Raw genomic sequence first — 13,268 nt, forward strand, 5'->3', positions numbered from 1 at the left:
TTATAAAGTGATTTATTTTTTATTAAAGTAGATGTTATAAAAAGGGTTTTAAGATAGATTTAACAGACACTTAAATCCGGATTGTTTCGTTTTTTAGTTAAAGTACTATTAAAAAAGTGAGTTAGTCATTTAAAAAAAATTAAGTTCCACTAATAAAATTATCCGCTGCTATAAATTTCAAAACTGGGATAAATATTTATCATTATTACTTCGCTATGATTGTTTTTTTAAAATTATTAATTGACATTACATTTAAGTTTGAAAAACGAAATAATGCGAATTTTTATTTTTTTTTCCAATATACTAACCTACTAATTGGGCACGAAATTTTTATGCTAAATAATTGTTACATGATTAAATATTATTTTAGTAAACGAGGGCAAATGTCAAGTTGTGCGTTCCTACCATATTTTTTTAAATCACATCCTTAGCTGCTAATAGTGGCGCTCTTTCAACAAATATATGTACCAATTATTGCTAAATATGCGAAATGTGATATTTAAAAGTGCATTTTAAAAAAAAATTATCTTTGTTATGCCACTCTGTTTTGGGGAGGCTATACATGGTGTACTTTTAACTAGGTACCTAATAATTGTCATCACTTTTTTTTAAGTTCATATATTCTAGTAAAAATGTCTGCTAGGCGCCCTATAAGCCTATAATAATATTCTAACATAAAAAATAAACCCTAATCCTACTGATATGCCCTTCATTCTGGAACGCACAGTCTCACATTTAACCCTTAAATTTTTTTATGTAGTCTGGCCGTTATTCTTTCAGCATAACTTCATTTAGAGTTAGGCTATTTCTGCTTGGAAAAAAACTATATACAGGGCAAATCAGAAAAAATTACTTAAGAGAGACAAGCAAGATGTAATAAGGAAAATACTTTCTTAGAAGAAAGTCTTTACCCTACAGAATAAAATGCTTAACTCTTAGTTTCACTAATTTTGATTGTGATCAGTGAAGTTAAGTGTTAAGTCCGGTGATCATGATGACGAATAATTATCTCATTGAAATGCATCACTCTTGATATAAGATTTGCATTTTATATGGTGAAGAATGTTTTTTTTTGTGTAAAACTTCCTTCTAAGAAATTATCTTCCTTATTAATCATTCACTCCACTTTCAAGATGGACTTCTTTAATAAAATCAAATTGTTGTATCTCTCTTATTCTATTAGACAAAGATATAATGCTGATCTAAGCACAGTGCTGTTTAAGCATGTTTTTTTTAATGAAATTAATTATCCAATGTCGGAAAAAAAGGAGTCGCTTAAGGACAACAGCCGGACAAGTTTCTTTAACGCTTTACGAGGAACTTAAAAACGATCAAAGTTGGCTCGAGGAGAGGGCCGGATCGGACTCAGATTTGCGCGAGAAACAAAGACAACCCGACCCGTTTTTCTCATTAGGCTTGGTCATCTCTTTGTCTCTTTCTACGTGGCATTTCTGGTAGTAGTCGTAGTCTTTGAGGTACCAAACGGGTGGCCATCGATGCTCCACCAAATAGGCCTGGTTTTCGGGATGCAGAAGACGTAAACTGCGAGGAGACATTCGACACAATTTGTTGTAGTTTGTGCACAAGTGGTTCATGCACCAATCGGCCAATTGATGACCATTGTGAAGCTGAAAACGTCATAATATGTCCGTATGTTTTTTTTTAAGTTGAAAAATTAATTACCTTAACGGGCTCCAATAGTCGTAAGCATTGTTCAATCGCTTCTGAGGGTTGTAAGCACTCGAGATCTTCAATAACCCTCTTCTCCACCAAATTGATCAATCGTGGCAAGCAAAGTCGGTTGGCTAGTTCGAAAATGTTGACGCACTTTGAAGCTTGCACTGCCGGTAATTCATCGGTATACAAAAACCATAACAACTTATGAAATGTATACTCTCTTATGCCAGGAAAACCAATCTGAAAGTTTAATTTTTCATAGTTAGGAAAATTAATAATAATAATAATAACTGTCTTTTTATTTGTCCCCAAAATAAATACATATATATATATAACTTTCTTCTTAAAGATTGCTACGAAGAAGAGTGACTTGTTTACGACCCTATATAGTAATAGTTAAAAGAGCTAATTGATATTTTGTTGATCTGTGCTTAGGAATAGCGAAGGTATAACTGTTTCGAATATTTCTTACATGAACACAGAAGGTTTGATGTTAGCTTATTGTGTAGGTATAAGTACTACTTTACATCTACATGTATTTTTACTGTATCAGGAAAAGAATCCAAAAACCAGCAAAGTATAGGAACAACTAATTCGAGTAGAACTAATTTGTGACTTACACATCTATTAGATATAGTAAAAAGATCTAAACTTGTAAAACTCCATATGACAATTTCAAATATTCAGAACGAATAGAATTGACTGTACCTTTTGATGCTTTTCTAATAAATAGCAGATTCAAAAGTGCAAAATTGTTCAGTTTTCTAAATTAAATGAAGTGATCCAGGGTATAAAATGCGCGACTAAAGTCTAGTACCACCAATATCGTTGTCTTTGATCAAAACCCTTAAAATTATCGTCACAAATTCGGATGAGAGCTGTACTGGTACTGTGAATTGTTCGAAATCCTTATATTGTTGTGAGTATACTTACTGAGTTGTGATGCAAATCTTGGGAATAGGAATTATATTAGCTTGTTTCCAAGCCTCGAGAAAAACACCAACTTAATACATTAATTTATTAGGGTAATACAAGGAATTTCAACATTAATCAATCTTATATCTATGGAATCAGAATCCATAACAATACTTTTAATTTGCGAAATTACTTTATTTACCTGATCCTCACATACTTGTTTAAATTTAAACTGACTTTAAATATCTAAGTAAACATTATTTGAATATTGCTGCAAGATATTTCTTTCAAAGGAAAATTTATTTTGGGCACACTCCAAGCGTGTATGTTCATATATACTTTGGCTAGAATTATAAGACCTAATAATATCTAAGGTTTTAAATGTTTTCCAGAAAAGTTCTGGATCAATTTTTAATATTTGTTTAAGAAATGCTCATTTGTCATTCTTCACTTCCCATGATATTACAAAATTTCGAAAGTGCCTTCGGCCATAATTTCATCATGAGCTTAATAGGCGTAATCCAAGGAAGCAACAAACTTAACATAGGCTTACCACTTTAGCTTGACTTTCCCGAAAGTCGCCGCTAAACATCGCTTTCATGACGTCACAACGGGCGGCAAGCATTGACTTGTGAGCCGTACATGCGCCGTCGTCCAATTCAAAAACCACGTCGGCGAATAGTCCTTGTTCCAGACAAACATCTCGGAAACGACGCTTTAAAAAACGCTCAAAAGTCGCATCATGCGGATCGGGTGCGACGAATGGATGTTTCGTAAGAAGGATCAAAAGTTGAGGAAGTTCCAAAAATTCGGCGGCTTCCCGAGTTTCCTAGTTAACGGACTAATTTAGTTGTAAACTCAAATAAAACATCCACTTACCTCTAAGTTAAGGGCGCTTCGGTCCACAGTTCCGGTGTATGCAAACTGCAAACATTGTTGCATAGCTCCAGGGGTGACTAATTTCGTTAGGGTAACCACGGTTTGTCCTTCGGGCTGAACATTTCGAATACATTGAAATGCAGGGTGGTCCAATAATTCCCGTGCAGTGGGCAGTGCTTGACAACTGGCTCTTCGCTTACAAGTTTTTTGTTCAGCACGTACAAGACACTCCGTTTCATCAGCAAAATCACCCAAAGAACTCACCTGAAAGAGAAAATACCACACTAGTCCAAACAGCACACATCCTTCAATCGATGTCCAGTATTGGTCTAAACTAAGTCGAAATGTTTATGGATTAATAATGGACATCCTATAGATAATCCAATAGACTCTAAAATAACTTTGTCCAATTGAATTTTATTGGCCTTCCTTTGAAAAGGATAATTAGTTTACTTAAGTCCAGAGGATAGATTTTATAGAGAAGCCTTATTTTTAAAGATATATAAAATGTACATTTCTGGCTGAAACATGTTTCTTAATTATGCAAGACGTACGATAGATAATGTGTTTATAATTATATTTTATGATCGATGCTGTATGTGAAGTATTCTCGAACTGTGCCAGTGTAAAGAGATACAATCATTGTAGCAATTATGAGTTTGTATATACATATTCTTTTCATGTATCCGGAATTTTATCGAAAGGATAGATTTATTGATCTATTTTCGACATAATCATCAAATTTAATTTTATGAATAAAAACATTATTTTTTTTTATTTATCCCTTTGCACTGACAAATTATTCGTCCAGTGGATAATTTTATTCAATAAAGCTATGGAGGTCTACTTTTGTGACATGTATTTTGTATCATCTTATGGTCATCTATTGCACTTTCTGAAGAAATTAACAAATGTTTATTGGATCTATATATTTCCAAAAAGGAAAAAAATCTCCTGATGTCCATAGTTGTACTGTCTGGGAAATGTGTTCAACTTCCTAGATCATGTACAAACTCACCATACTAGAATCGCTTGTGCTCCGCGCTAACAAATCGACTGTTAACAATCGATAAAATGCACCACTAGAAGCCGCCAGCACGTATCGGTGAGCAGGAAAACCCATTGAGCCGACCACTAAGACGATATCAGTATGAGCGCGGCCTAACCATAAGTTGCGCAACTGGTCTGCGTAGCAACTGGATGTTACGTGCACCTCTGGTTTTGGAGGCGGCGGCGGTTTGAATGGGGCCTGAGCAAATTAAAACATGATTAAACTTATAAATCAAAACAAAAAAAACGGATTGAGTTACCTGTAAGAGAGGCCGTTGCACCTTCTTCAGATTGGTCATCCAGAAACGTTGCGCCCTCCGAGCGATAAGTGCGGCCCTAATTGCGTTTTCGAACACTTCGTTAACTCCGTAGTAAGTGAGAACCTTTAGTGGATTTTCCAAATATTACATGCGATATAGAGAATACCATGAAACTTACGGAAGTCTCGTAATAGTAAACTCCGAACTCCCTGGCCACGTCCCTCGCCTCGTCCGGCATGACCAGATCGCTTTTCCTCGTCGCACGAACGAACGGACTTCGATCGCGGAAGTGCGATAAGTACGCCTCGTCCCGGTACATGTAGCGCAGGTCGTTCTTGCACCCGACCAATAAGACAGGCGTACCGGGACAGAAACGACGAATCTCCGGGTACCACATTAATCGGCAGTTGCGCAGTGATACCTAGCAAGTAATTTTAATCTTTGTACATCGCACTTTGCAATCCTTTACATTGGAAAATATAGTACTCGATGTGCCAAATAAGTCACCAATAAGATTTTTTTTAAATTGTCTCAGGTAAATTGTAAGTGCAACATCAGACATTGGGTCCCATGATTCAAATATATGCCTAATGAGAGTTTGAACATTCTCGAATACAAAATTATCCGGCTGCCACGAATCTTATGGTCTTGTTTATGGCCTGCCGAGTCTTTAAAGTTGAGCACAGAACGTTCAGCTCGCATGAAACAATATTCAACTATTCCTTATGTTAAAAAAACCGCCATTCACTTTATTAATTCTAACATCCATAACATAGATTCTCTTAATTTATTCTATAATAAACGAAATATCTTCAGGACGATCATGATTGGAATGTCTCTTGACAAAAGGATTCATGTACGATCATGATTTATTAAATGAAAATGATGGAGGACATTCATTTGATTATCAATTAATTGCCAATCACTTTCGAGAGCACTAAATTTTATACAACCGTCATCGGTAGGATTCTGCTACATAAAACTGATATAGATCGTTCGCAAGTTCAAGGGATCAATAGCTTCACTAAATGAGTTCATATTTTACTTTATTACATCAATATCCTGTAAACATATTTTGCCTTTGTGAACGGTATCATTATTTATTAAAATTTGATTATTGCAGATATTATTTTTGTCCTAATACTGTAGCTCATAACCCTTCTTTGTCTTGCCGATATAGAATTGGCGAAATGACTTATCCCGGTCAATGAATTGGCAGCGTCTGCATGAATTATTGGTTCTAAGGTCAAGTCCACAGGAGATCGTAAACAATTTGCGGAAGTACGCTTGACACCAAAAGCACTTTTTTTAAATACATGCAAAAGTTCAATCTTTTGGGGTATATTTGAATCACGGGACTTATGGTTTAATTTCTCACCAAAAATTCAAATGCTCAAAGTCTAATCTATCTGAGACCAGGCCATTTTTTAAATTTATTCCTTATTTATCACATTGAGTACTATATTTTTCAACGTGAATGATTCACTGAAGAATATCCTGCTAATTTTGACTCGGCTCAGATGGTACATTTAGGTATGAGCAATTATGTGAAGCAATGGCTTTGTGTGAGAGTTTTCTAGGATAGAGGATTAAGAAATTTGGTCTACAAAAAGTACATACAGGACTGTTGATGCTGAAACATAGTAGAACAACGTCCGAGCGTCCGTAGGCGAACCGTCGGTCCTTTTCGTGATCGCCGAACGTGTCCCACAACCGTAAACTGACGTTGACGCTGTCCACGACTTCCCATGATCTTTCCAACACGTCTTTGTAGATGCGGTATTGGTCGATTGCCCATACGGTGGGTACGTGGGTGGCTAGCAATTGCGCCAAAGATACCTACAAAGATGTTATAGGATTTTTTTTAAGGGTTAACAATAGGTACTATAATACTGTTATACCTGTTTGTTACACGCTCGGGCGCAGATCAGTCGCGTTTTACCGACGGCTGTGTCCCCCACCACTACGCACTTTACCAACTCCTGGTGGGGTTGTTCATTATCCATCCCCCAAATCCAAAGCGGCTTCGCTCGCGTCCATCACACTGTGGCCCCCTAAAATGATTTTCTTGTTTAAAAACAAATTATTTAATTTACCAGTCCTATGGGTATGACACTGAAATGACAAAAACAGTTTTACCACTAACAAACCACTTACCATTAACTGTCAAGAATAAAATAAAGAGTTTTGATTAGTAGTAAAACTATTTTGTGATTTAATTTACCGATAAAAAGTGGACAAAACTGTTGATTTTTTCAGAGGTCAATAATATCAAATATCCTCGTGAAAAATTGTGAATTTTTTTGAGAAAACAAAACTGATTTTGACTGGTTGTGCCAAACTTGGAAGAAGTAGAAGAGTACTCCTCGAACTCCTAGAACCTACGCTACTGACAAATTTCTTTAAATGATTAATTAAAATTTAATCCATAAGTTACTTGTAAATTTTTAAAAAGCATGTGGAAATATGGAGAATTTTTTCGCTTTAAGCTTTTTGAGCAGAATACGTAGTATTAAAAAAAGCATTAATTCAAGCAAAACCTATATTGGAAAATTTATGGAAAAAAACATATGACAAAACTGTCGAAGTGATTTATCCCCTAAAAATATCTTAAGATCGCATAGGCGATTGTAAAAAAATACATGTTCAAATAGCCCTCAAAAATAAAAATAAAGCTAAAAATAGAATTCAATTAAACAGATATCGCCATTGTTCTTTAATGGTTTCAAATTGACCAAAGGAAGGACGATTATCACTCCATTTTAAAAGCACTACTACTTACATTCATCAGTTTTCCACGTAAGAAAAATGAAAACAATAAACAAATCAAAGACGCACTTCTCAATTATTTTAAAATGACGTTGTTCTTACGCGACGAACGACTAACGCGAACTGAACTTTTATCGTTTAATTTGGCTCGATTAAAATTATTTAAAGGCTCTATTTTAGAGCTGCCAAAACAGACACACACAATAAATGGCGATTCTCTGTTTGCTCTCTCACGGTCTTGCTCTATATTGATTTTTATATAACACGTAGAGGGCAGGGTTGTTTTTTTTGTTTTTGCCGCTCCAAAGTTGGGGCTCTAATTAAATAAGTTGCGGACCGTGATTATGCGATTTTTGAGGATTTAAGACATCCCCTGGGGAGGGTGAGCCATCGATTAAATCTTTGATGGGGTTAAATGGTTTTATTTTTTGTCATCGATTTTTGCCCGGCTCGTGACGTCAATGACGCCCAAACCGCAAGTTCAGTTTAGAGTGTTGAACTTTGAAGCCAGAGTTGGATTTGAAAGTTAAAGTTTCCATTTCAGAAAGTATGCAAGCAATCAATTTATTTAGCAGCATATAAAAACTTCTTATTCATGAACAACTTCATATGAAAGATTATTACATCTTCTGCAATTTACTAAGATTGTTAGTTAATAATTCAACTTTTTAACTAATAAAATCCTTATTAATTAGTGCATTTAATTAAAAATCTGCGGCAAGGGCTTAAGTCATACAACACATTTGTAATATGATTCATATTATGTTATTTTTAGAATCGATTTTGCCCATTTAATGACGTCAATGCCATTCGAGCCAAGTTCACTTTAGTATGTTGAACTTTACAGACAGGATCGGAGTTAAGATACAAAACTAATTCCTATAAGGGTTCATAGTCTAAACCAATAATAAATTCTAAAGAGGACATAGAGCCTTTTTTCATTGAGCATTCTTTTGCCAAACAAGTGAACCCAAGTCAGTCACGAATCTAAAACAAACAACAACAAAAAAATTAATATTTATTATCTTATAAATTATAATCATTATTAAAAAAAACTTTCGAAAAGAACTTTTAATCTTTTTGCTGTTTTATTTCAATATTTTGATTTACTCAATTGTGTAGTTTTAACTGTTAATTTGTTACGTTCCTCTTTTTTGCTTTTTTAATCCTCTTATTTTAGGTTAGATATTAATTATTTTCTCTTTTAATAATTATTAATTTTAATTGTAGGCATAGGTATAGTGTAACGATTATTAGATATATTGATTGTGTATTTTAAAGGAGTATAAATAAATAAATAAATTAATTGTTACGTCGATAATAATCACACGATACATCGACAGCAACTTATCGCTCATATAACCAACCACACCTTAAAAGTTACTTAAAATCAATCACTGACAAGTGACAATTGACAGCAGTCAGCAGGATTTCTCCCTCCTAACCCTTAATTGTTGCTTCCTGCCTGTCTGTAAAAAAATTAAACATGGCGTTGTTTTGTTTTTGTGTTAAATAATTACTATTATTACTTGATATCCTGTTTCCGAAAAAAGTTCAAATATCCCCAAAATGTCCAGAACTAAATCGCGACAAAACGTGGAGGTGTGCGGCGATTGCGGGGCTGCAGGTAAATCGGCAAAAACTAACTTAAAATAAATACTCATTATAAAAAAATTGAAATTTCTTTTACTGTTAATTCATAATTTGTTTAGATGCCACTTGGGCGTCGTTGAATAAGGGCATATTATTATGCACCCAATGCTGTAGTGTGCACCGCAGTCTCGGCAGACATATCAGTCAAGTGAAATCCATATTGAAAACCACTTGGAATCACAATCAGCTGAATGTAAATATTATTTTTTAATTTCAATTTAGGTATAAACTTAAAGTAGTGGTTTCATGTAAAGGTTTTGGCTCATAACAATTAGGAGAGCAGCATAGTTGTTTGCAGAATAAGGCTTGTGGTGTACCTTTTACATTAATGCCTTTTAAACCAATTATTCATGCTTCAAAATTATTACTTAGCTTACATGATTTTGTTGTCTCATTAATGAGTGATTCACTGTTATTAGTATTAACCTACAGTAAAAATAGATTTTTTTTTACTATGAATCATATTCAGTGAAAAGTATCATCTGCTATATCCAAAAGCCATTGTAAAAATATAAAAACTTGCATGCATGACATAAGGTTATGTATAATATATATTAAATTATCTATTTCCAGATGGTTACAACTTTAAATAATAATGGAGCGAATAATATTTGGGAACATACACTGTTAGAAAATGGAGGCAAATTGCTGAAGAAAAAACCTTCCTCAAAAGATCCTATAAGGTATGATTTAATAGTTATTTTGTGGACTAAATTGGACATTCTTTATGTTCATTTTAGCGTAAAACAGGAATATATAAAATGCAAACATCAACTGTGCCAATTCGCCTTTCGAGAGAACTATGAAGATGGTCTGCTTAGTGTGGAAAATGAGTTAGGCAAGCAGTTGCATGCTAGTGTGCGCACACCCAATTTGGAAACTTCCTTTCGCTTGCTAGCTTTAGGGGCTGATCCAAACTATTTCCATGATGTAATATTTTAATCATTATGATTTAAAATAAATTCTTAAAGAATTATTTCAATATTGTTCATAGGAAAAAGGTTCAACACCTCTGCATGTTGCAGTAAATTTCGATCAAAAGTTGCAAGTTGAATTGCTGTTAGTGTATGGGGCAGATCCTACTTGTCCTGATAATCAGGGTAGGACACCTTTAGATTATGCCAGGTTTGTATGATGTTTTAATAATTAAGAATTTCATCATTATTTATTTGATCATTACTTTCAAATAGTTAGACTTGTTTTTTTCTACTCACATCAGTACTCCTTTCAGGTCTATTTAAATAAGAACGAAGGGATTCTTCTTCATTTTTGATCCCTTTTTTGACCAATTTTTCTAAAATAGGTTCTCTTGAGTGATATTTTAAAAAAAATTGTACCTTGTAAATATTGATAATAAAAAATTCTAGTCTAATTGAAAACCAAGTGGGCAGTACTCTAGAGCAGGCACTTGGGAAAGGAAGCAGTTGATAAGAGAATTATTTATAGAGCCTCAAGGGATCTATTATAAAATTATCATTCAAATGCACCTGCATTTTTGCTTATCAATATTATTTTTATTGCATAGATCTGAAATTTATAATATACAAATAATACAAAATAAAGCTTGACAATATATATTAAATTAAAATAAATATACAAATGTAAAAAGTATATTAACAGAAACTAATTTACTAAGTGTGAACCAACAAATTGTATATAAAACAGTAATTTTTAATTACAAAATAATACATGTGCTACAACTCCTCAACATTTAAAAGAAAATTGTCTATTTGTTAGGGAAAATTTATAATTATAAAACAAGGTCAAGAAATAATTTTTATATGCAATAAGTAAATACTAACTATAGCTAAAATAATCTTTATTATAATGGTCTTAAATATTACAGCACATTACTTAATAGTATTAAAAGCTGTGAAACATTAAAAAGATTTTGTAGACTATCTTTTATAGTTTTAAGTTTGTTTTTATGAATTTACATATTTATTTATCTAATATATTGGTAGAAATGTATACTTTATTGTTGATTGTATAGCACAAATAAAGTTTATTCTACTCTATTCTAAAATAAATAACCATAAAATGCAGTAATTTAGAGAAGAGACAGATGATTAATGAAATTTTCATAGATCAATTTTGTGTTTAAACTAATGGCAAATATTGATATTTTCAAACATGCTTAAAAAAAACACTTAATTCTAAAAACTAATCATGGTATTTTTTTTTTTAGACAATCAAATAATAAGGAAGTGATGAGTCGTCTCATTGAAAGCCAATATGAGGTGACCGATACTTTCAGTTATTATTTATCTTTGAGGAAACCAGATCATAATAAGGGTGTACATTTTTTAATTCCTCCTGTTGGTTTCAAATCAGTTCCTGCATCATTGGCGAAACTTCGAAAGGTAAGACATTTTGGCAATTAAAAGTGTTTATTAAATATTTTTGCTTTTTTAGTTACCGAACCATGTGTTCGAAGAACTTGTAATGGATGTCTACGACGAAGTGGATAGAAGGCAAACAGAATCCAGTAAGTAATAACTTGAGCCTCCTTTAATGAATGTTCATTTAAAAACAATTTTGAATTAGAAGAAAGTACTTTTAAAATGTAATTTCTACCTGCTTTTAATTAGTATTTTTCCATTTATGCATAATTAATGGATTCATTTTGGGGGTATGTATTGAACTAGCAGTGTTTTCATTTAGTTTCAGTGCCGATCTTCACAGAGTGGTTTAAGAAATGAAATTGTTTAAAAAATCGAAGTGTAGGTTTTTAGATCTTTATGTGTTATCAGTGTGAGAATAATAGAAATAAGTAGAGTTGAGTCAAGTCATTTGAGAATTCCTGTACTGTGCACATCTTTTACGTTTAAATACTGCTAGTTAATCATTTTAAAAAATATGATTTTTAGTCTGGCTAAGTTGTGCAGATACCACTGACTTAAATGACGTGCCGTTTTTACCTGTGGACAACACACTGACCACCACTCGAAACCAGGGAAGGCAAAAGTTGGCCCGTTTTACCACTCCCGAATTGAAAAGCCTTGTTTATGATATTTTGGTCGACACACAACGCAGACAAAACCCCCATAAAAGTAAATACTCAAATATTATTTAAAGGTGTTTACTTTTAGAACTTTTTTCGTTTTTAATGACTAGGCGGCTCAACTCAGCTTCGTGAAACTTCTGAAATTGATGATGACGATCCGTTATACGATTCGGTTGCTGAAGACGAGGATTACGCCGTTCCAATCGAAAAAGATGAAGAGGTTAGATATATTTTTTATTACATGCAAAGAATAATTTTGATTGTTTCATTGTAGGCTGCTCCTACCACCTCATCAAACAAGGATAGCATTATCTCGATCGACAGCATTAATAAGACCAATCAAGTGTTGGAGCAGTTAACAAAACAGTTAAAACATTCAGATGGCACTATCACCGAATTACGTGCGGAGGTAGCGAAGCTGCGACAGAGTGTAAAAACATTACAAGGGGAAAACTTCGAACTACGCAGGCGTTTGGCGTCGTCGCACAAAGGAACAGGGTTTGTTAATGGCGACAATGGTTTTGATTCTTTAGAATTCATTAATGAGGTAAGATTTTGATACGATAAAACTTGCTTAACTTGCAATATATTTTTGCTTTACATAAGCACACGGAATTATCGCAAGAACTACCGAATGGTTCTAAAGCAGTAGACGAGGTGGATTTGCGACAAAAAAAGGCTCAACTCAGACCAACGAGCATGTACGAGCCACGAGAAGGGATTAATAAGTTGGCCAATTGGCAAGCCCTGAAAGCACAGGTAATTGGAAAATAAACTGACCTAGGTTATATTATTTACGCAATATTTTGTAGTTGAAGCAGAATGAAAGCTCGTCTGCACGTGATCGAGAGACAGTTCTTCAATGTACCGAACAAATAACACGCACGATCCAGCGTCTTTGCAAAGCTATCCAGGAGCCCGAGAAGGGGGAATGCGTGTCTAGTGGTGAAAAAGTTAAACTTGCTATTGCCGTACTCGCTAGTACTCTACCCAAAGTGACTCAGGTTAGATTTACACACTTTATATGTTTTTAGTCAATATTTAAATAATATTCTTCC

The 13,268-nt window shown here is 33.8% G+C and overlaps 2 protein-coding genes across 3 annotated transcripts in view; one reads left to right on the plus strand and one right to left on the minus strand.

Moving 5' to 3' along the window:
• Nucleotides 1-13,268, minus strand: part of LOC126749149 (rho-related BTB domain-containing protein 2) — an 18,277-nt gene continuing 5,009 nt past the window's right edge. The window contains exons 1-10 of one of the 2 annotated variants that reach the window (XM_050458821.1): nucleotides 7,564-7,929; nucleotides 6,683-6,835; nucleotides 6,402-6,620; nucleotides 4,960-5,202; nucleotides 4,782-4,904; nucleotides 4,490-4,720; nucleotides 3,472-3,735; nucleotides 3,146-3,421; nucleotides 1,684-1,917; nucleotides 1-1,628 (exon numbers count right to left, since the gene is read on the minus strand). In XM_050458821.1, coding sequence (XP_050314778.1) covers nucleotides 1,332-1,628; nucleotides 1,684-1,917; nucleotides 3,146-3,421; nucleotides 3,472-3,735; nucleotides 4,490-4,720; nucleotides 4,782-4,904; nucleotides 4,960-5,202; nucleotides 6,402-6,620; nucleotides 6,683-6,787 — 1,992 coding nt within the window. In that variant the 5' untranslated portion in view covers nucleotides 6,788-6,835; nucleotides 7,564-7,929 and the 3' untranslated portion in view covers nucleotides 1-1,331. Of the gene's footprint in view, nucleotides 1,629-1,683; nucleotides 1,918-3,145; nucleotides 3,422-3,471; nucleotides 3,736-4,489; nucleotides 4,721-4,781; nucleotides 4,905-4,959; nucleotides 5,203-6,401; nucleotides 6,621-6,682; nucleotides 6,836-7,563; nucleotides 7,930-13,268 lie in introns of those variants that run through there. The other variant, XM_050458822.1, reaches the window with a different exon arrangement.
• LOC126749150 (ARF GTPase-activating protein Git) overlaps nucleotides 8,993-13,268 on the plus strand; it is a 4,946-nt gene continuing 670 nt past the window's right edge. Inside the window, exons 1-12 of the mRNA XM_050458823.1 lie at nucleotides 8,993-9,177; nucleotides 9,263-9,396; nucleotides 9,777-9,886; nucleotides 9,944-10,133; nucleotides 10,198-10,328; nucleotides 11,392-11,566; nucleotides 11,619-11,691; nucleotides 12,074-12,256; nucleotides 12,321-12,430; nucleotides 12,485-12,757; nucleotides 12,817-12,969; nucleotides 13,023-13,214. Coding sequence (XP_050314780.1) covers nucleotides 9,120-9,177; nucleotides 9,263-9,396; nucleotides 9,777-9,886; nucleotides 9,944-10,133; nucleotides 10,198-10,328; nucleotides 11,392-11,566; nucleotides 11,619-11,691; nucleotides 12,074-12,256; nucleotides 12,321-12,430; nucleotides 12,485-12,757; nucleotides 12,817-12,969; nucleotides 13,023-13,214 — 1,782 coding nt within the window. The 5' untranslated portion in view covers nucleotides 8,993-9,119. The remainder of the gene's footprint in view (nucleotides 9,178-9,262; nucleotides 9,397-9,776; nucleotides 9,887-9,943; nucleotides 10,134-10,197; nucleotides 10,329-11,391; nucleotides 11,567-11,618; nucleotides 11,692-12,073; nucleotides 12,257-12,320; nucleotides 12,431-12,484; nucleotides 12,758-12,816; nucleotides 12,970-13,022; nucleotides 13,215-13,268) is intronic.

This window comes from Anthonomus grandis, chromosome 22, assembly GCF_022605725.1.
Source record: "Anthonomus grandis grandis chromosome 22, icAntGran1.3, whole genome shotgun sequence".
NCBI classification, from domain to species: domain Eukaryota; kingdom Metazoa; phylum Arthropoda; class Insecta; order Coleoptera; family Curculionidae; genus Anthonomus; species Anthonomus grandis.